Source organism: Bos mutus, chromosome 11 (genome assembly GCF_027580195.1).
Source record: "Bos mutus isolate GX-2022 chromosome 11, NWIPB_WYAK_1.1, whole genome shotgun sequence".
In the NCBI taxonomy this organism is placed as follows: Eukaryota; Metazoa; Chordata; class Mammalia; order Artiodactyla; family Bovidae; genus Bos; species Bos mutus.
This window is the reverse complement of record NC_091627.1, coordinates 31,709,136-31,723,414: the sequence shown is the minus strand read 5'-3', so window position 1 is coordinate 31,723,414 and position 14,279 is coordinate 31,709,136. Positions and strand designations below refer to the sequence as shown.

Sequence of the window (14,279 nt, the reverse complement as noted above, 5' to 3'; positions counted from 1 at the left end):
CAGTAAAGAATCTGCCTGCCAATGCAACAGATGTCAGAGACGTGGGTTCAGTCCCTGGGTTGGGAAGATCCCCTGGTGTAGGAAATGTCAACCCACTCTACTCTTCTTGCCTGGGAAACCCATGGACAGAGGAGACTGGCATGCTGCAGTCTGTGGGGTTGCAAAGAGTCGGACATGACCGAGCACACACACAAGCAAGCAAGTAGAAGATAAACCCTTTAATTTGTTTCTGAAAAAAATAAACCTCAGTAGATCTTTCTTCCCCAAAGACATGGTGGCCTTTAGAAAATAGTGGTTCCTGTGATTTTATAAGATGAACTTTCAGAAAAGTATTCCCACAAAAATAACTTTTGTTCATAAACATGATTGATCCTTGGTGGCTCAGTATCAGTCTGTGACCACGTCTAGAAACAGTGTCATCAGCTGAGCTGTACAAGGGGAAAGGTCTTGAGAAACACCTCACGCCCTGTTCAGCCTGTCCCCACTGCTGGCCCCATCCGCTCCGTCTGGGGTCTGCTGACCTCTCTGGCTACATCTGTGAACCTCTCCATCTGGATATCGCAGCATGTCCATCTGTCCCCACTCTGCCCATTCACATGCTGTCTGTCAGCCTGTCCATTAGATGATCACTGCACCATCAGGAGAAACAGGAATTCTGTGTGTCTGTCTTGTCAGGTAGTTTTGCCATCCAAGCAGGTTGGTGGGCCTGGTGCTCCCACAGAAGTCTGCAGACCAGGCTGGCAGGGGCTTCCTTTTTCCAGGAATAGTTGCTACAGGAATGCTTTCCAGGTCACAGGTTGCCCAGATCTGGGTAGTCAGCGGCACAGGCCTCTCTGAGATGTCCTGAGGTCAACAGGTAAGACATGAAAGGTGGAGCCCAGGCCGCTCCCTTCAGGAGAGTCACTGAAGATTCCACATCCCTGGGGAAAAGACAGGTTGTGTGTAAACGGTGAGGCGGGGGTGCCAAAGGGCTGAAAGGGGGGGCCTGGAGCCCAGAAGATGCTGCTCCTGACGTGCTGGCTCACAGGGTCTCAAATTCAAGCCAGAGTGTAGCTGGTCCTCCTGCAGGAAAGAGAAGAAAAGTCAGAGAGGAGGATGAGGGTGGGCGGGGGTCGGGGAAGTGTCAGTGGCTGCTCCTTGTCTCCTGAGCAACTCCTCCCCTGCTCAACCCTGAGAACGAAGCTACAGTCCTGTTCCTCCAGGTCCCACCCACGTGTCATTCCCCAAACACAGCGCATGATCTCAGTATGAGGGGCTGGAGTCCCAGGCTGTCCCCACTGAGCACTGAGGGATCCATGATGGAGCCACTTCCTGGCCTATCCTGTGTGGGCCTCTACCTGTACACGGGCTCTTGTTTGTAAGTTTTTGAGCGTGTGCAAAAACGTGAACACAGCTTGTGACTATCTGCTTGACCAAAAATGTTGACACTGCAGTGTCTGCTTGGACTTTGGCTCTGGGCTGAGCTCATGGGACACAAAAATGAAAACAGCCCCCTCAGCTGTCAAGGTCCCCACAGTCTACTGTGAAAGCCAGGCAGTGAGCAGATTGTCCCCAGGGCAGAGGGGTCTGTGCGTCCAAGTGGGAAGAACAAGGTGAGAGAGTGGCTCAGGGCAGCTGGTGTGGGGAGGAGTGGAAGGTGACCCCGGGGTTTCAGCCCCCAGGCTGGAAAGTGGTGCCGTTCATTGTGATGCAGCAAGAGCCAAGATTGGAGAACAAAGATGAATTCAGTTTGGGGCCCATTAAGATGGACTGACTGTACTTTCTCAAGGGTACAGTGGATAAGAATCTGCCTACCAATACAGGGGACATGGCTTCGAGCCATGGTCCGGGAAGATTCCACATGCCACAGAGCAACTAAGCCCATAGACCACAGCTAATGAACCTGGGCTCTAGATCCCAGGAGCCACAACTGCTGAAGCCCTCGCACCCTAGAGCCCGTGCTCTGCAACAAGAGAAGCCACCACAATGAGAAACTCAAGCACCTCAACTAGAGAGCAGCCCCTGCTCACTGCAACTAGAAAAAGCCCACGTGACAAAGAAGACCCAGTGCAGCCAAAAATAAGCAAATTTAAAAAAAAGACTGCCATGCTTGTGGAACATCAGGTCCACATGAGAACTGTGCACATCTGCGCGTCTCCCTAGGTGCTCTGCGGTGTGTACCCGTGAGTGTGAGGTGCCTACCTCCCCAGAGAGCGGGAGTTGGCCCGACTTGGCACCTTGGGAGTGGGGCCGACCATGAGGATGCACAGACCAATGAGGATCATGCTGGTGGGCACAGCACCGATGAGGACCTTGAGAGTCACCACCACCTGCTCCGACTGCCTGCAGGCTCCTGACTCGTATCCTGCGAAGCTGGAGGAGCCCCCACCCTGAGCATCCATCTCAGAGCCTCCTGAAGGAAGGGGCCCATGGGCCCAACCCCCACCCTATCCTGAAACTTGGATTTGTTTTCTGGCCGAATCAGTCTAACTGATTTGGGAGGAAGGGAGTGTGAGGGAACAGGCAGACTGGGGAGGAGTTCAGAGAGAGCTGTGAATGCGGGGAGTAGAGGTTTCAGAAGGGGTATAGCTGCTGAGACCTACACCCCTTCCGGCTGGGGTGGGGGTTCCCACACACTCCCCAGACTCGTGGGTGGCCCCTGGCTGGCTCGGGTGGGGGACTTTGCCCTTCGCTTCGCACACCACTTGTCTTTTGTGCCTCTGGGACAGCCCGACTCTGGGACTCACTCCAGGCTGAGAGTGGAGATGCCCAGGGCGCCTGCTCCCGAAAGCTTGGTGAAGAAGACGTAGGATGAGTAGAAGATGGTCTCCAGGCCTGGGCCATGCTGGTGCTGCAGCTGGAAGTCATCGACCACGTCTGGAAGCATGGACCTGGGGGCAGGGGCTGCAGAATTATGTCTTTTATCTCTTCGGGAGCTGCCAAATTGAGGGCTCCTTGGGGACAAAGACTGAGTCAGATTCACCCCTGGGTCCCCACTGTCCAGCACCAGGACTGGTCCAAAGAGAGTCAGGCAGTAAAAGTGCTTGTACTTCCCTGGTGACTCAGACAGTAAAAAATCTGCCTGCAGTGTGGGAGACCTGGTTCAATCCCTGGGTTGGGAAGATCCCCTGGAGGAGGGTGTGGCAACCCACTCCAGAATTCTTGCCTGGAGATTCCCATGGACAGAGGAGCCTGGCGGGCTACAGTCCATGGGGTCTCATAAAAGGCAGACACACTGAGTGACTAACATTTTCACTTTCTTTTCACTTTTTCCCCAATACACTTTGGCAGCCTCTACCCCTGAAAGGGGGAGAGCCTGTCCCCAGGGGAAGGGGCCTGGGACCGCAGGTTGAGATGAAGGGGGGACACCCACTGGGAAGGACGGGAGGCCCCTACTCCTTGTGCCCCTCACCCGGCCTACCAGGGTAGCAGCAAGGACACAGCGATGCTCAGGCCAGACACAAAGGCCACGACATATGCCACGGGCACCATGGGCACAGCAGCCAGCAGGATTGCAAAGGGCACCATCGCCTAGGGAGACAGACATGCTGGCGCCTCCTCTGCTTGTACCCCTGCCCCACACACACTCATAGCTGCTCTCGGATTCACGCACTCACCAGTCCTTACTGATGCCCTCTGAGCCTGGCGCCGGGATAGACACGGAGGACGCGAGAACACACTGCCCCCTCAACACCACCCCAGGCCTGGCTTCCTGCCTCACTCACACAGATCCCGAGGGCCGACATCCTCTTCCCAAATCGCTGCAGAACCCACTCCCACATTGGGGTGCTCAGCACTGCAGAGACCTGTGAACGGACAGAATCGTCATAGCCCAGGACGCTCTGCTGGGGCCTCTGCCAGATTCTCAAATGCTCAGCTTTTAGGTGGGACACCCGACGTTGACCTTGTCCTTGGTTAGAACCAGTGGCTGAACTTTACGAACTTTATGACCCTGACCCCAATTCCACCCTCTGCTGAAATGGTGGTACTAGTGGTAAAGAACCTGCCTGCCAATGCAGGAGACATAAGAAATGTGGGTTTGATCCCTTGGTCAGGAAGATCCCCTGGAGAAGGAAATGGCAACCCACTCCAGTATTCTTGCCTGGAGAATCCCATGGTCAGAGGAGCCTGGTGGGCTACAGTCCATAGTGTTGCAAAGAATCGGACACGATTGAATCATCTTAGCAAAAAGCCCAAGCAGAGTCCAAAATACTGACCACCAGAACTCCATCACACAGGTCATGCCAAGGACCACACAGCCCTGACTCAGGCCTCTCGCCTCCACCACCCCATGTCCCCTCACCAGGATGGTCAGCACCATGCCCTGGACGTGGTCTTGAAGCTGGGAGGCGTGTGTACAGAACAGGACCAGGTAGCTCTGCTCCACCTGAGGAGTCGACAGGAAGTAGGCATGTACAGGAAATGGCAGAAATGTGGAAATCAAGGGCAAGCCTGAGGTCTTGAGTTGGGCCTTCCCTTTGGGCCTCCAAGCTCTGGTTTCTGCTACCATCATGCAATCCCTTCCCCAGCAATGGAGTTTTATCCCGACACAGGTTTAAACACCATTCCTAGTCTCCCCCTGGCACAGCTGAGATGGATGGACTTTACCACTCCAGACACTTCCTGGTGTCTGGGCCCTGACTCTCCCCAGTCCCACTAGATCTGGTAGGTTTCTCTCCTCCCGGCATCAGCCTTGCCAAGCCCTTGCCAGCTACTGGTTTTCCTGTGGTATGGTGGAGACGAGAGATTAACCTGAACCTATGCAAGCTCAGTATGGCCAGAGCCCAGCCAGTGGGGATCAGCCTGGCCAGACATACCTGAACAGCTGCGGAGATGAAGAGGAAGGAGATGACCAGCTTCAGATAGGGCCGATGCCGGACCGTGAGACCTAGCCCAGCCAGGAAGCCCACGCCCTGGCCGGATGCTGGGGTGGAGGGGTCTGTAACATTGGAAAGGGACATCTTGGATTGGTGGAGTTCAAAATAAAAACTCATGCCCAAGAGGAGCGACCAGCTTCTGCTTCCACACTCTGTCTGCAGCCCTGTACGTACCTGATCGCTCCTTCACCCCCAGGTAGAGCAAAGTACTGCACACTGGGTAAGTCAAAGCAACCACAGTGGCTGCAATGAAGTAGAGACGAGTCTGTGGACAGGACAGAACTTCAGTGGGGGTGATGTCTCCAACCCGTGGAGGTGGGGATACCCAGGGGCCTGGCAGGAGTGCCTCCCAGTGGGGGCAGAGGGACCCTCAGTCCAAGTGCAAGGATGCTGGGTGCTCTTCCTCTCCATCAGCCCACAGGAGGGGCAGATCTAAGGGCCCAGAATGGTCCTTCCGCTGACCCTGTGCCTCCTGTGGGCATTCATGTAACCACGAGTCAAATCCCTCCCTCCCTCTCTGTCATTTTTTTAAAGCAAACATTCATTGCTTCTGTCTTCGGTGTGCTAGACCCTGAGGTTACAGTGATGAATAAATGACCCTGTGCATCCACAGTAAGGGGCTTGCGGTGAGGGGGAGACAGATCCATGAATAGACAGTTACAGTGTGATGTACGATGACACAGAAAATGTCGAAAATAGAAACGGTGCCACCGAGCATTCAGAGGAAGACACATATGGAATAAAGTACATATAAGGCCTGCATGGGAGTAACAGTCACCCAGTTCAGGATAGGGGTTGCCTTTGGTGGGGGAGGAAGGAGGGAGATGCAGAGCTTCACCGGTGTGAGGGGTCCCACTTTCAGAAAGCTCTGCACTTGGGAGTTAATGCTCTGCTCTCTTGAAATTCGGGACGGTTTTATCTATGAATTTGTGTTTGGTAAGTGCAGTCTATGGGACAGCAGAGCTGAAACTAACAAGAGGCCGCTGGACACTTCTCACCATGGCTCACAGCCTCAATGTGAGCCATGAGGACATGAGGCAGGGCAGGTTCTCAGCTTCCTACTCCCTACTTCTTGCCATCCTATGCCCCACCTGGCCTCCTGCTCTCCCACCCAAGGGGAGCTCCTCAACCCTGCTCCCCACTTCTACCCTCTGTTCCACTATTCTCACCTAGACAGTGACCCAGAAGCTTTGGGGAGGGGCCTTGTAGAGGCTTCCCTGGTGGCTCAGATAATGAAGAATCTGCCTACAATGCAGGAGACTTGAGTTTGAGCCCTGCCATCAGGAAGATCCCCTGGAGAAGGGAATAGCAATCCACTCCAGTATTCTTGCCTGGAGAATCCCAGGGACAGAGGAGCCTGGTGGGCTACAGTCTATGGGGTAGCAAAGAGTTGGACATGACTGAGCAACTTTGACTCTCATTTTTTTTTGTGGCGGGGGGCCCTGGGCTTGGAAGCAGGGAAGGTAAATCTGCAGGCCACAACCCCTCTGATCCTGGGCTCGTAGCACCATGATGGGCTTTGAGGGCAATGGGGCATAGCCTATCACCTACCCAGATCCAGGCAATCTCTTGACTGGGGCAGTGGGCCATGGGAAGGGGAGATTGACTCCCTGCTCTCTCTGGGGCCCTACAGCTTCATTTCACACTGTACGGAAGCACATTCTGTAGCTGGGCTGCAGGTGTCCTGGGGATCTCTACACAGGACTTCATTGTAATGTTTTCTTACAGGCAGTGAACCATGGTGCGTGATGCTGGCACTATGCTCATAACATTATTCTCAAATGTTGGTGAAGGTCAGTGATGTCATTTGCTTAAGAAGAGGGGGAGTAGAAGATGCACTTGACAGATAAATAGATGCTGCTGCTGCTGCTGCTAAGTCGCTTCAGTCGTGTCCGACTCTGTGTGACCCCATAGATGGCAGCCCACCAGGCTCCCCCGTCCTTGGGATTCTCCAGGCAAGGACACTGGAGTGGGATGCCATTTCCTTCTCCAATGCATGAAAATGAAAAGTGAAAGTGAAGTCGCTCAGTCGTGTCCGACTCCTAGCGACCCCATGGACTGCAGCCTACCAGGCTCCTCCACCCATGGGATTTTCCAGGCAAGAGTACTGGAGTGGGGTGCCATTGCCTTCTCGGATAAATAGATGAACGAACATCTCCTAATTGCTGAAAAGGGAACGGCTTTGAGGGGAGAGGAAGGGGTACCGCCCCCAGGTTTCCCCTCTCCTTTCACACTGTGGGTGGGGTTGGGGGGACACCTGTTCAGGGCTGGGTGGCACTGCTCATAGGATGGGTTTTGCCCAGAGCTCTGCCAGGACACTAAACCCTTCTGCTGTCTCTCTCCTGCCCCTGCTGGCGGCCCCTCCCCACCCTGCCCCTTCTCTGGGGTCACCTCCTCCCCTCCAGATGGCCTGCTGGCCTGTTGTTTGGCTCCACGTTTAGAAGGCGCCCAGCAGGAGAAGCAGATTTAGCGGGAGGATGGGGGACATGGGCTCAGCACGAGGATCAGGGAAGGAATGAAAAAGCCTGCTGGGCAGGGCTGAGCCCCCAAACAGCCATGAAGAGACCTGGCGGAGAAACGTTCCTCAAAGAAAGAGGTGGCCTGGAAGCGGGAGCTCCAGGGGCTCTGCACAGCCTGGACACTCACCGCGTTGGGGGAAACAGCCCCTTCCCCTGGGAGCGTGTCCTCCTTGCACCTATGGGACCCGTGGGCACCAGACACAATGAGTCCGTGGACGGTGGCTCCCATCAGCGTCCCCGCCATCTCCAAGGTCATCCCTGGGAAACAGCATGCAGCAAGGTGACTGAGCTCATGGGGCTGGGCCAGAGCTACCCGCTCCCACCCAACCACACACCCGCCTGCACTCACGGTACGCGGTGGCTGAGTCCCGCTCCTTGGGGTTGGGGGTCAGGAGCATGGTCAGCGCCGTGTAGGGCACCTGGAAGAACTGCAGGACCAGGCAGAGCTTAGGACAGTGCCCACTGCCAGGCGGCCAACCCAGGTCAGCAGCTTCCCCAGGCCAGGCCCGTGCCAGGCTGGCATGTCCCCACAGATCCCCTCAACCTGGAGTTAGGGGCTGAGGAGCAGGAAGGGCATCTGGCCTAGAGCACACAAGAAAAGCTAATGGCCAGTTACCACCTGGTGAGCAGGTGGGCAGCGGGCACCCCCCAGCACACACACACACTTCAGGCAGGCCTCCTGCCAGCATGAGGTTCCAGGAATCCAGACCCAGGAAGGGGCCCACCTGCTTACCGTGGCCAAGGCCTGGAACAGGCAGTAGAGGGTCGTGTACCAGAGGCCTCGCAAGATGGTGAAGGGGGGCAAGAACCACAGGAAGAAGTAGGCCAAGGCAATGAAGGGCATGCAGCCCAGCACCCTGCGGAAGCACAGCCCGGTGGGGCGGCCTGCAGCACTAGCACAGGGGGTCCCCAGGGGCCAGGAGCAGCCTCGCCTGGCCCGCAGCCCTGGAGGAGCCCTGGTCTGGGGCTAAGGGTGGGAGCCACGGAGGGGGAGAGGTGGCTGAGGGGATGAGGAGGTCCCTGGGAGTGGGGGCTGGGGCCCTTAGGGGCTGCATGCGTGCGTGCTAAGTCACTTCAGTTGTGTCCAACTCTTTGCCACCCTATGGACTATAGCCCGTCAGGCTCCTCTGTCCATGGGATTCTCCAGGCAAGAATGCTGGAGTGGGTTTCCATGCCGTCCTCCAGGGGATCTTCCCGACCCAGGGATTGAACCCCTATCTCTTACATCTCCTGCATTGGCAGACAAGTTCTTTACCATTAGGGTCACCTGGGCTGGGTGGTGCCATTCCCTGTACCCAGGAAAGTCGTATCTCCTCTGTGAGAACTTCCAAGCCATCCAGCCCCGCCTGGCCGCACTCTGAGCCCCCTGGGGCCAGGCCTGCGACTCTTGTCCAGCTCTGTGCCACCCGGTGAGGGAGAGGTCCCTGAGCACCTGCATGACTCACTCAGACCCATTCCATTCCTGTTACCCACTGTCCAGACCTGACCTCTAACCACCCATAGGATTTTCTACTAGCAGCAGCTGTGACAAATGCAGAGATCTCAAGCCAGGGGTGGGTGCCAGGATCCTAAGGACCATGGGGTGCTCACCAGGGCATGAGTCGTCCAGACCCTGTCCTCCTGCTTCTGTTGATGAGAAACCCAGCCAAAGGGTCTGCAGCTGCCCCAGACACCTTCCCTCCAAACAGGACCAGTGACACCTGGGCAGCAGGGATCTGAAAGGGACAGAGGAGGGGACAGCCAAGGCCCTGCACAGTCAGCGAGGGTGTCTGGACCTGCCCGCCAATCAGGAGAAAGACCCTGGAAACTGGCTGGGGCCATAGCCACGCTGTAAAGATCTATTCAGTCCCTCCCCCAGGCCAGGAATCCAGACGGCTCTGAGGACATCTATGCACCAATGGAGAAGGGATAGAGGGACAAGGAGAGGGGAACAGGTGCACACTAGCACATTCCTGTTATATTTATACCCAGTCACTTTAGGAGAAGACTTGAGAGACCCTCCCCTGAGGTGGCTCAGTGCGTGAAGGGTGCACTGAAGCTGACAGTCAGAGGCAGAGCTTGTGTTTTACAATGAAAATGGTTTATTGATTTTTCTGATTACATAAAGTGATAACACTCATTACACACACATTTAAACAGTTCAGGAAAATATCACGCAAAGCTCATCTGAAATTCCACCATCCTGAGACAACTGCCAGGAGCATTTTGATTGTTCTTTCTCTCATTTCCTTATGTGCATTTGTGATTTATAATTTTATACAAATGGGATATCGGTGTCATTTAAAAAATCATGGAAAATAAGTAAATAATAGATACTTTATTAAAAATTTTTGTTTATCCTCTATCCTCCACTAGTCCCTTCTATCGCCAACATTAACATACTTCTGGATGGATGTCCTTTTGGAATATACTTTCTCCATGCTCATCCTTTAATCATGTTGTTGTCCAGTTGCTAACTGGTGTCTGACTCTGCGGCCCCATGGACTGCAGCAGGCCAGGCTTCCCTGTCCTTTACTATCTCCTAGAATTTGCTCAAACTCGTGTCCATTGAGTCAGTGATGCTATTCAACCATCTCCTTATACCTGTGTCCTCATATATATAGGGCATGTTTTTGTTTTGTTCAAATGGGGTCTTTTTATATGTATACCCTTCTCTAAAACTAATTTTTCTCACTTGACAGTGCATCATGGAAATTCTTGGGCGTCAACTGGTATAGATCTAACTCATTCTTTGAGTGACTACACACTACTCCATTATGTGGACATAGTCCAACTTACTGTTGAACTACTTCTATATTTGGGGGCATTCGTGTTGTTTCCCATTCTTCTACTACAAACAACCTGCAAATAAACATCTTTCAGGAGGTTGCCCTCAACAGTATTTGGTTTTTCTCAGCCTTGGGTCAGAAGTGCCATTTACCAAGGATCATGGCAGTGGAAGTAAAGGCAGGTTGAAAGGACCAGACACCAGACATGGGAGTAGGGAACCCCAAGGCTGCTGCCCACACTTACCTGTGCCACATCGAGCAGGAAAAGTTGCAGGTAAAAGGCTATGGCGCTGGAGGCCACCTGGTTGGGAACCCCTCCAATGCCATAGCACAACTTCCTATAGAATGAGAGGTGACCAGCTCCGCTGTCCTGGGGGAGACACAGAAGCTCAGCCCCCATAGGTACCAACCACTCCCTCCAGCCCCCTGACTTCCAAAAGTATCCTGCAGCCCTGTCTTGAAGGCTGTTCCAGCAACCTCTCAGTCCTAATTGCTCTCAGATTATCTTAAAAGAAGTGAGGCAGGACTTCTCTGGCAGTCCAGTGGTTGAGAATCTGCCTGCCAACGCAGGGAAATGGGGTTTGATCTCTGGTCCAGGAAGATTCCACCTGCCTTAGGGCAATTAAGCCTGTGAGTCACAACCACTGAGCCTGAGCTCTAGAGCTTGTGCTTTTCAACAGGAGAAGCCACTGCAGTGAGGAGCCCATGCACAGCAACGAAGACCCAGTGCAGTCAACGACAAACACACAAAAAAGAAATGCGGCAAAAAGGGGAGAAAAAAGAAAAAACCTAAACCGTGACTTCTAAGCATTTCCAGGGGGAAGTTTTTCCTTATATTCCCTCCTCCCCCAGTGCTTTCTGCTGCAGTCTGTTTTATTAGTCAGCAAACTAAAGTGAACTGGGAGGGTCAGGAGGCCCCTAACTTTGCCACAAACTTCCTGTGTGTGCCTTTGAATAAATCACGTTATCTCTCTAAGCCTCATCTGTCGATTGGAATATTCCTGCCAACTTTGAGGGATGTTTTGATGAGCAAATGAGGCCATGGCTTTGGGAGCTGATTGTTAAATGTTCAGGACTTTTGCAAGCCAGTTGTTGAACCATTTGGCAGCCTGAAATCAGCCATGGGGAGAGTATTTACACCACAGAAATCAGTAAACAACAAACATCAGAGCAAAAATGAAGTAAAGGTTACATGTATACCCACACACATATATTTGGGTTTTATATATATATATATATATATATATATATATATATATATAGCATTCAGGGAACGCCAGACTCATAATTAGACTGTCTACTCACAGCCCCACATGATTGCCAAACAGGCATTCTAGCTTAGCATGGTCAAAACACAGCTCCTGATTTCCATCCCATTGTTTTAATCTAACTCTACTGTCCTCATTGCAACAAAAGGCCCCAGTGTTCACTCAGCAGCTCAGGCCACAAACCTAGGTGCCATCCTTGATTCTTCCTTCCCAGTTTCCCTGTCTAATCTATTAGTGAGAGTCTAAGTGGCTTCTCAACTTCTACTCTCATTCCCTACTATCCACTTTCTGTCCAGTAGTCGAAGTGATCTTTTCATAACATAAATCAGATTGTGTCTCTTCTCTGGTGAAAACCCCTCAACAACTTGCCATTACAGTTTGAATAAAACTCCAAGTCCTTCCCATATAGCCTAAAGGAGCCCACACAATCAGCTGTCACTCCTTTTCCCACCTTACTTCAGATAGCTCTCCTCAACCATGGTAGCCTCCATCCTGTTGCTCAAAATGACCTTGTCTGTTACTGCCTCAGGGCCTTTGCACTTCCTGTCCCCCAGCTATTCCTCCAGGTCTTTGCAAGAGCTGACTTCTTGCCATTCAGGCTGAAGCCTAAATGTCATCTCTTTAGAGGAGTCTTCACTGACCACCCAAATTTCTCTCAATTGTACTCACTATAGGATATATTCATATTTATTTCCTGCCTCTCTTCACCAGCACATAAACTCTCTGAAAGCATGAACTATATAACTTTTATTCACCACCATGTCCCCAGTACCTAGAAAAATGCTGGGTGTGTAGATGCTCAATATATATTTGTTGAAAGAATAAGTGACATGAAGATGCTGTGTTAAGTGCTATTTCTCCCAAAGGTGCTGGGAATCATTCTTTTTCATCTTTTGCCTGGGGATGGGAGGGGAGTGGAGAGATCTACAGCTTCACCCAGTTAGGTATCTAGACAGACACCCTAAAAGGACTCTTTTGAAAGGAAGGTCTTTCCAGATAAGGGTTTATCAAATCCTCTGCACTCTTCCTACCCACACATGAGGCAGGATGTGGTCTCTTCTGACATTTTTGTGAACAATATTTCAACTTTCAGAAAATTTAACACCAGGCAGAATCCAACATGTTAGCCCCTCCTCCCCATTCCCCAACCCCTCTCCATAAAGGGATTCTGGTTTCCTCCTAAAGGTACCTATCAAGTTCTGGTACATAGCAGGCACATGAAAATTTTTAAAAATCTAGGTATATGATTCAGTCTTGGAATCTTGAGGAATACCACTGTACCTACTAAAATCATAAGCTCTTCACAGTCAACTGAGGACGTTTCAGTTAGGCAAACTTGACAAATTTGAATGCAAATTCTCCGTCTGCCATTTCTAGCTGTGTAACCCAGGACAAGGTACTCAGTATGGCTAAACTTCATCAAGTGTACAATGGGGGTAATACACCTCCCAGAGTTGTTATGAAAATTAAATGCTAGTGTTTCATGGCTAATGTTTTCTCCCTAACAACTCATGTCATCCTGAGTTTTTAAAGTTCCCTGCGAAATGAGAGTCCCCAGAGGGCCTCTTGATCTTGCTTTCTGTCTTGGAGCCCACTACCTTTTGCTCGGAGGGGCTCGGAGGGGAAGCGCCGAGACAGCATAGGGAACTGAGGTGGCGAAGCCAAGCCAGGGACAGAATGAAGGCGCAGCACATAGTGAGCAGTGGATTCCGCATCTAGCAGCGAGCTCGGAAGTCCTAACTTCTCTCCAACTCAGCCACCCTGAATGACACATGCCCTGGCCCTATCCAGGGGGTGGGGGAGAGGGCAGGTAGAAGGGCTGAGGCGACCCCTGGATTCCCACCTGCCCTCCACCCTCACTTCGGAGCCTGGTTACCAGGAAGGGCTCTGGGTGCAGTCTCCGCTAGGAGAGTCTGGTGCCTGGAGGGAGCCAGGTTTGAGAGGGCGGCCAAGCCCACAGCTCCTACCTGGAGATTGGGGAAGGCGGGCCCAATTAGAAGTCCCAAGTGCCCGGGGTTCCAGAGACTTCGGGAAGACCTGGCGGGTGGTGGACAAGAGCCCTAGACTGGCCCTGATCGACTAGCTGAAGGAATCAGCGGCCTTCTGCACTTGTCTAGACTCAGTTTCCCATCTCTTTGGGGCTCCAGAATACCCCCAGCCTCCCCGCTGTCAACTGTCAAACCCCAGCCGGGGCAGTTGAGCAACCTGGAGGCTCGGGCGGGGACCGTGCGGGGCTGCGGCTGACTGGCTGGCTGCTCCCAGATGCTCCGGGATGGGGCGGTCGGTCCCCGGAGCCCCCGGCCCGGCCCCGCGCTGAAGCCCAGCGCCCGCTCCCCGCGTGCCCCGCGCTGTGCGCTCACCGAACCCTGAGCTGAGGTGTGTGCTTCCAGCGAGGTCGACGGCGTCTCCAGAGCCGGGCCCGGGATCGCTTCGCGGTACACTGCCATCACGCACGGCCGCCAGCGCACCAAGGCCCTCGGCGTTATCGCCAGCCCCGGCCCGCGGGGAGGGCGGCTCCCCGGCCGAGCGGGCGCGGCGCGAAGAGGGGCGGGCCGGCCGACGCGCCCCGGGCGGGGGCAGCGCGCGGGAAAACGGGAAGCCGCGAAGTGCCGCGGGGTGGATTACCCAAAGTGAAAAACGCCAGAGCCCACATTTGCTGCGGGGAAAGGCTGGCAAGTGACTCGGGACCGTTTTCCTTGGGATCGGTCTCCAAGGGAGTGAGAGCAGCAGTTCTCACTAAACCCTCCTGCTAAATCCTTGTTAAAATCGGCCAAGTCTTAGAAACACGAAGCAATAGAATTGCTCAGACTATAAGGCTGAGTAGGTTTACAAACCGCTTAAAAAAAACTGCTATCGGATGGCCGAAAT

The 14,279-nt window shown here is 53.4% G+C and overlaps 1 protein-coding gene across 1 annotated transcript; it reads right to left on the bottom strand.

The window, feature by feature from the left end:
- Positions 1–245: 245 nt before the first annotated feature.
- On the bottom strand, positions 246–10,556 carry MFSD2B (MFSD2 lysolipid transporter B, sphingolipid). The gene is made up of 13 exons (XM_014478198.2): positions 10,388–10,556; positions 8,966–9,090; positions 8,109–8,232; positions 7,725–7,803; positions 7,503–7,633; positions 5,031–5,121; positions 4,797–4,918; positions 4,283–4,366; positions 3,705–3,785; positions 3,401–3,510; positions 2,727–2,870; positions 2,182–2,352; positions 246–1,062 (listed from the first exon to the last, which is right to left on the bottom strand). The coding sequence occupies exons 1-13, from the start codon at positions 10,541–10,543 to the stop codon at positions 1,038–1,040; spliced, it is 1,443 nt and encodes a 480-aa protein (XP_014333684.2). The 5' UTR covers positions 10,544–10,556; the 3' UTR covers positions 246–1,037.
- Positions 10,557–14,279: the final 3,723 nt, after the last annotated feature.

Coding starts and splice junctions, on each gene's coding strand:
- MFSD2B (XM_014478198.2), bottom strand. CDS start 10,543: ATGGGGGCTGAGCTTCTGTGTCTCCCCCAGGACAGCGGAGCTGGTCAC. Junction 8,233..8,965: donor TCTGGACGACTCATGCCCTG/GTGAGCACCCCA, acceptor GTGCTTCCGCAG/GGTGCTGGGCTGCATGCCCT. Junction 5,122..7,502: donor GGGCTGTTTCCCCCAACGCG/GTGAGTGTCCAG, acceptor TCCTGTCCACAG/ACTCGTCTCTACTTCATTGC.